The following is a 7,994-nucleotide window of genomic DNA, read 5'->3' on the forward strand; positions in this document are numbered from 1 at the left end:
TCGTTTGTTGTCAGTCTGATTAAAATCAAATCGCTCAGTGCTCCCGTTTCTGATATTTCGCCGACATGATACCAATATACAGCCAACATTTTTTTTTATTTTTGCAGTCATATAAAAAACTGGATGGGTCCATAAAAGAAGATTTTGAAAGCAGAGAAAATTGTGCACCTTAAAATCAACACAAATACATCAGGTGATAATATGAATACTCAAAATCCAGGTTTAAAATGAGGCATAGGTACTTCAGTCACAGATCTTTTTGTGTTCTTAAGTCTGTTCTTAAAATGTCAATGATGGCATTTTAAAGTAATATTTAAAATTGGAGTTATCTTCCTTTGTCCATAAATGTAGTTGAAACAACATACTGTCAAGTTGTACTTGAAACGAGTTTTGGTATGTCCTGCCATTTTTTACTTTCCTTGCAGATTAGACAAAAATCAATTAACAAAAAAAAAAACTTTATCACAGTTTTTTATTGAAGTTATCACAGAGTGCTAATGTAAATATGATCATAAAATTCTCAAACTTAACAACACACAGCTTCTAATAAGTTCTAAAAACATGAAAATCTTTCTAACGTTCAAAAGTATCAATTCAGCATTTTGTACAGCTAAAAAGGAAAAATACTTTACGGTTAATTTCTAAATGAAATTAAATACTGACCATTTTTTCTAACACTTACAGTTCTGCATTTGTATGGTTAATTAAGAAAATGTTGTATTTCAGTCAATTTATAAAATATGTTGGGACTGAATATTATTTAAAGAGCCATTCTTGTTTTTTACAAAAAAAATAAACTTGAATTTGAATGTAAATACAACCTTTCAGAATAAACTTACAAAATAGTGGTTTCCTATACATGTATGCACTTCAATAAACATCAAAGTGTTCAAATATAAAACAAAGATTAAAGCTAAAAGGTAATGTTAAAAGTAAGGCAAGTATAATAATGATTATAAACACAGCATATGTGTAGTTACAATTACTATGATAAATGCTATTTAATAATATACTCATGATTCATATGAAAAAGATAAGAATACTGATTTTCAACATTGCTTAAGTTAGCTCTGTTGGTGAGCAATAAATAATATGAAGAGTTATCTCCACTTAGTGCAACATATTTTTGTAAGAATTAAACTGACCTCAAGAATTTTTAAAAACTTTACTACAGTTTCTTTCTTTTAATACTTTCAGTAAAACATGTGTTTATGATTTTCAAACTTTTCTTAAAAAAAAGTTATTTAAAAACTGTTATAGTATTTACTGAGCAAAATTTTAATACTTATTTCTAGTGATGTATATATATATATATTAAATTCAAGATTTATACCTCCAAACATATAAAAATGTTGAAATACTTAGTTTATAATACTGATAATGAAAATGTATATATAAATATATGCATACATATAAATTTGAGCAAAAGAGAAAATAACTAAGAAAACAGTAACAAGCGTAACAAAAAAGTGTAAAGATAAAAACCACACACCTATATTGTTGGTGCAATAATACTTTATAATAAATACTATACATCTATCAAGATTCCACAACTGTGGTTACAACATTCTCTTTGTGTCGTATAATTCATCTATATAAAAAAAACATATATTTCAAGTCATGGACTGAAGTGTAGAAAGGTGACAATAAGGGGTATATTTAAAATTATTCAAAAAACAAATGTTCAATAAAAATTGTTTGGGCGGTTAAAATAAAAGCTTTTTGAAGGCGAAATCAAAAAAATGATTCAGTTCAATTTCTTATTTATATTTTTTTATAAATTTTACAATTACATGTATATGAAGATTTCAATTATTAGGTATTTTGTACCAATTTCAAGGGTACTGTCCCCTTCAATTCATAAAAATTTAAAGGTGTTAAAAAAAAAGTACAAACAGACAATGATTGCACTCAGATTAACGCACAACAAGAAAAAAAGGTAATATATCAACAATGCTCAAGTTCAAATTATCAAAGGAATAAATTTCTATTTCTTATTCTGTGTTTGTAAAACTTAAATTTAAAATTTGATTTATTTTTCAAATTGTTCAAATTTTTCAGATTGCATTTCACTCATATGACTTTTTGTCCCAAATCTATAAATAAATCTGCAATCATTATAATAATCATGTGCATATAATATTTATATGATTGTAATCTATAATTCATAGTTTTTATTGTCATTATCAAAATAGTATCAAAAAAACAAATTTCCCTTCGTGTAACACTTTTCTAATATTAAATGCATAAAGCTAAGACATAACATAATAAATATTTTTCAGTTGAAAAAGCTATAAAAAGCAAAAGATACATACATCATATGAATAAAATATATATACATTTTATAAAGAAATAAATATACACTCTAATGACCCAACAATGAATAATTGGTCTTTCATAATAATTTACCATCCATCCATGAACTATAAAATATGTAGTAATACTGAAAATGAACACACTAATGCATTTTATAAGTACATGATAACAAAAACAAGTTTTTCTAAGAAAAGAAAATGATAATCTAAAGTAAATTCTATAATGCCATTTTTTAAAAGGGGCCTTTTCCCTTAAAACGGACAAGGGGATAGGGACTTTCGAAATCCTCATTCAACAAACATCTTTTTTAGAGTAATTTTGTTTACAAAAATGGACATAAAATCATGAATGCTCAAACAACACATGTCCAAATATGAAACGTCCCTGCCTACCTACCCACATCTTTTCTAATGAAATAGCCCGAAATAAATAATATCTTAGAAAAATATAGTTTCCCCCTGTATAACAAAGTAGGTTAAAATTTCCATTTTTACCAAAAAAAATTAAAACTCCTTTATTGGCTTTAACGTTTACTAGTAGATTTCATTTTTATAATCAACAACCAACTCATATTTTTTTTTAATATAAAAAGAAAATGTTTCATACAAAAGAGATATATCACATATACATAATAACAGTTTCTAACGTAAAGTAACGCCACAAGGACTAGAAATGCAATATTTTGATTATAAAAAAGCAGTTATAAAGGACAATCTTATTTAATATTCGCCTTTTCAGAATCTTAAGCAATTGGGGTTATATTTTCAACAGACTACACAACTAATATTATTTGATCACTTACACCTTCTTAGCAGTGGCTATTCATTTAATGGAATAATTTTATTTTATTTTTGGTGTACACATTAACAAATGTCCCACAATCCTTTAGAATTTGAAAAGTTGAATTAAATATGTAAGTATTAGTCTAGAAAGCACTGAATTTTCAAGCAAGAAGTTAAATATAAAAACAACAGAATTATCTCCCCTTTATAAAGATAAACCAGGGGATACATCTAAATGATGTTTCTCATCTTCAACTAACAATAAAAAAAATATCACATATTTCTATGAATGTACATAATTTTCATAACTAATATTGAAATAAATACAATATAAATGGGAACTTCAAGTTAAAATTATAATAATATTTATAAATGTATAAACAGAATTAGGCGGTAACTGGAGTAATTTCTGGTAGTCTTTCAGGTGACTTGAAGGAGGTACCTCCACGTAACTTTAAATCTTTGTTTACACTGTTGTATGGGTGGAGAGTTGTGGATTGTGCTTTAGGTATTGCATAGCGAACAGATGTGAACGCTTCTCCTGAGGGTTTGATGAATGAATTCTGGTATGTGGATAGATAATCTCCCTTTGTTTCATCAGCGATCTGATCTGCCCATTTCTGCTTCATGGTATCTAATAAACCATAGTTTGTAGGTTTACCTAAAAGAAATAAAGAATTTGTATTGGTTAACAAATGTGCAAACTTGGGCTATTCTATTTAAATTTTAGTGAGAGGACAGGATTGGTATCCCTAACCGTGCGAGGAATGTTAATCCAGTCAAGGTCGTTAAACACTTTCATCATCAGATGGGTATCCTAAATTATTTTGCAAACATCAATATTTAAAGTATTAAAAAAGTAATAGTGAGATGTGGTAGGATTGCCAATGAGTCTATTACCTATCAGAGACCAAATTCTGAGGATATAAACAAACATAATTCACCATACAATGAATTACATATAGCAATTCCTGTACTGATCTTTATGTAAACCAAGTAAAAGGTCCATGTATGAATTGTAAAAGAAGTCCATTAAACCATTCATAGATCTATATGTTTCTTTCTTTGAGAGAGAAATGGACCATGTCACATAAAACTGGCATTTCTTATGCCTTTTCTGTGCTTCATTGAGGATTTTTAAAAGACTAAAAAGTATAACATTGAAGTAATATTTAATATAAATTTACAAAAGAATGTATTTATACATTTTATAGTAAAATATTGAAATAATGTGATAAAAAATGTCTCTGAACAAAACGCATCATACAACAAAGTCACATGTATGATGTACATTCAATAAAATTAATTCATGGATTTCATGTTTTCATTCATGACTGAACACGAATTTTGTGTTTATGTAAAATAATGTTCTAATTAGTTTTTTTGTGACTTATCTAAATTTAACCATGTAACTACCACAAATATTATTAATGGTTTAATTAGTGCAATAATCCTTCTTAATAAGGTCAATTACTGAAATAATGTTTTTTTTTATCACCACATAAAGAAAATAAAAATAACACAGATGTTATTCCATTTAATCAATAATATATATTGCTGATACCTAAAAATGTCCCCAAAAATCTTTACTATCTGTAGAATTAAAATATTATAATGGATTTCTTGGGTTGAGGTTACTGAAAGGAAAATGCACATGTTTTATACATTTGTATGTTAAATGTTTGTGTTCTGTATTTGTGTTATTAAATTCTTTGCCTCAATCCACAAAGAATGGTACCAGTACTTGCATGATAAAGGAACCTTCCCACAATTATTTTAATTTTATTTTCAACAACTTGTACATGTGTAAAAAAACTTTTGAAAAGTTTAGGAGTTCTACAAATGTACATGTACATGCATATATTTATATAATCATACAAAAAGTTAAATATATACATGTATATACCACAAATTAGATTTTTTTCTAAATCCACATTTTTTTTTAATAAATCTACAATATACGAATTTTATTCAATTATCATTTCATTTTTACCTTGTAAGGGAAAGTCTGACTTTTCTGGGGCCCATGCCAGTTGGTGACCATTCCAGTCACGTAGGTCAGGTAATGCATTGTCCTTCCATCTTCCGTTAAAGTTCTCATCATACCAAGAAACCATATTATTTGAGTATCTGTTACCATGGTGATGGAAGAGAGCTTCTGGTCCAATTCCATCATTCTTCATCAAAGCTTTCCTCCTAACAAGCACATCTGGTCTATGTCCAGCAAAATTTCTGAAGTCAGTTCTGTTAGTGCTATTGTGTTTCTGGTCACCTCTTAAAAACTAAATTGATAAAAGAAAATATGTATGGTTTATTCATTTGAATTCTTTTCTTTTTCTTTGTTAAACTACAATGTATATATTTTTTTTTCATTGCTTATAAATCTTTATTTTAAATTAATCCATATTAAGAGAAAAACTTACCATGAGATTAAGTGAAAATAAAAGGTATATATATTAGAACAAGTACTGTATATTCATTATTTTTTTTGGGATGTCAATTTCATGGATTTTTTTGACACAGGCCTAGGTGAACCATGAAATGAAATGTTCAACAAAGTACAAATTTTCTTTAGATTTATAATCTTTTTATTCAAACTTTGGAAAAAGCATGCCATCAAATATCCATAAAAATGTAAGTTTTCCTCAATCTATGAAAATTAGTACTATATACACAACAGATAATGGCTCAACAAATTTCAATCATAAACTATTAATGAGGAAGTTGAATAATTTATTTATATCCTTGACCTTTTTTTAAATGTCTTTTTCTTTATCAAAGTTATATTCCATGTGGTTAAAATTAAAGTTCAGCAAGTTGTTAACGTTGTTTCAAACCCGGTCCATTTTGATTAACAATTTTTTCAAAATAAGTGTCTGTTTGCAGGGGGTCTCATTGGGGGGTTCCGATCCCGGATCCCGCTTACTGTTTTGTCAGATTCCTGTATCCCGCTTACACTATGTACGTAAGCAATTCTCATTTTTTTTTGTCATTTCCCGGGTCCCGCTAGACCTCATTTCCCGTTTTCACGACACAATAATTTGACTTTCCCGTGTCACGCTTACCAAAAATCGGTAATCCCGCGTCACGCTTAGACCCCAATGAGACCCACTTTGCAATGCGCCAACTATCATCATAGTCATCAATGTACTGATGGATCGTGTGTGATTGTTCTATGATGTAGATGTGAGAAAACCAAACTTTGAAATCATATATATATATGGTCATTTAATTACATGCATTTTGTTTTCATTTTCTCTTGAAATGTGTGTGTGTAATAGTGTGATAAAGTTTGTTTTTAATATTACAACCATTGCATGCCAGTTCTTTGAGGTATGTTTTCACTCTTCTTCTTATCATGCTTATGATATCCAGTTATCCTCTAGATTGTTTTTATGATTACTTTAAACTACCACTCAAGGACTAAAATCAGTCATTACCTAGGCCTCTTATTCACAATTACAGGACACACAGAACTACATTTTTTTTATTGATTTGAACAAAATTTAGTATGATTTTGACAACCAATTTTATGAGACCTCAAATTGTTTTTTTCAACACTTTCCAGGTGGAAATAAAAATAAAAACTAATGCGTTAAAACATGAATCTTATTCTATTATTTTTTAAATATCATTTATAAATATTTCAAAGACTCCAACAATGTTAGAAAATTCATTGGAAAGGTGTCAACATGGTCAATGCAACAGAAGTATGAGAAAAAAATTGCTGAACTCAAATTTAATGAAATAATGTTTAATTCTAGTGCAGTACATTACCAAAATTTCTATAGGATTTTGATAAACAAAAAGGGAAATAACCACAGAGGCACAGTGCAAAAAGGGTATTTTTGGTACACTGTCAAAAGGTAATTTCATTTATTTCAAAAGAGGGATAGAAGGCATTAAAACAGCCTAGTTCATGTTTCAAACTATGATACTGTTTTGACAGAAATCATAATATCAAAAGCATATCAAATGAGGCAAATGGCAATGTTGATTGACCTCCTGTCCTGAAAGTGAAAGCTAAATTTCCAAGGGTTTACTCACTGTGTATCTGTCCTCTCCCCAGTTTCCGATCAATACTCCGGGTGCAAACTTCTGTTCGATCCTCCATCCTGGCATACCCCATTTCATAGGGTCTCCCTGTGCCATCTTTCCAAATAATCTTCAAATAATGATAACGAAAACCACGAAAATTATTACTCCTGTTCACAGAGCCTAACAACACCCAAAATAAACTTTCAAATTAGTCCGCGTTTCAGTTTTAAAACTTTTCTTTATTTTAATGCGCTGATTATTATATTTTGAATTTTAAATATTTGTATACTATATATTTATTTATTTTAATTTGTGTATTCTAATGGAATATTGCAACGTTCACTTTAAGAACGACGTAATAGTAGGACGGAATATATTTTTGGTGTAGACGTTAGTTGCTATGAGGAAACATAATTTTTGGTTTTAACGGATTAGCATCAAAATTACGTGTTTCCATTCTCAGGATACTGATATAAAGGTTGCAGTCTTGTAATTGACTGCTCCTTAGGCTTACATGCAAAACAGCTGATCTTTGAAGAAAAAAAAAATAAAAAATGCTACATAGAAAAAAAATTCCATGTTCATATCATGTATGTACTAATGTGAAATTGTGATTTAATCGAAAAAAGGGGGTCTTGCCACGAAGAATAAAAAGTTACGCAATCCTGAAGTCAAAACATTTTTTTTCTACTTTCTGTTTGCTATTTTTACTAGGCCGCACCACTTCCAGTAAACATGATATCCTTCCACTTTCCTGGATTAATATCCCCAAAAGATGCAAGATTGTCTATATATATGTTTCAATTCAGCATAAACCTATAATCAAACAGAAAAAATTGAGTTCAGAAAAAAATTCAG

At 28.7% G+C, this 7,994-nt stretch overlaps 1 protein-coding gene across 2 annotated transcripts; it reads right to left on the reverse strand.

Moving 5' to 3' along the window:
* Positions 1-455: 455 nt before the first annotated feature.
* On the reverse strand, positions 456-7,538 carry LOC139501348 (cilia- and flagella-associated protein 107-like). 2 transcript variants are annotated; one of them, XR_011658525.1, is made up of 4 exons: positions 7,146-7,538; positions 5,092-5,380; positions 1,745-3,759; positions 456-1,682 (listed from the first exon to the last, which is right to left on the reverse strand). XR_011658525.1 is itself a non-coding variant. In XM_071290394.1 (3 exons), the coding sequence occupies exons 1-3, from the start codon at positions 7,248-7,250 to the stop codon at positions 3,485-3,487; spliced, it is 669 nt and encodes a 222-aa protein (XP_071146495.1). In that variant the 5' UTR covers positions 7,251-7,351; the 3' UTR covers positions 456-3,484. The 2 variants fall into 2 exon arrangements, 1 of the variants encoding a protein (XP_071146495.1); XM_071290394.1 differs by having other exon boundaries at positions 456-3,759; positions 7,146-7,351.
* Between the last annotated feature and the right edge of the window lie 456 nt (positions 7,539-7,994).

Source organism: Mytilus edulis, chromosome 13 (assembly GCF_963676685.1).
Source record: "Mytilus edulis chromosome 13, xbMytEdul2.2, whole genome shotgun sequence".
Taxonomy (NCBI): domain Eukaryota; kingdom Metazoa; phylum Mollusca; class Bivalvia; order Mytilida; family Mytilidae; genus Mytilus; species Mytilus edulis.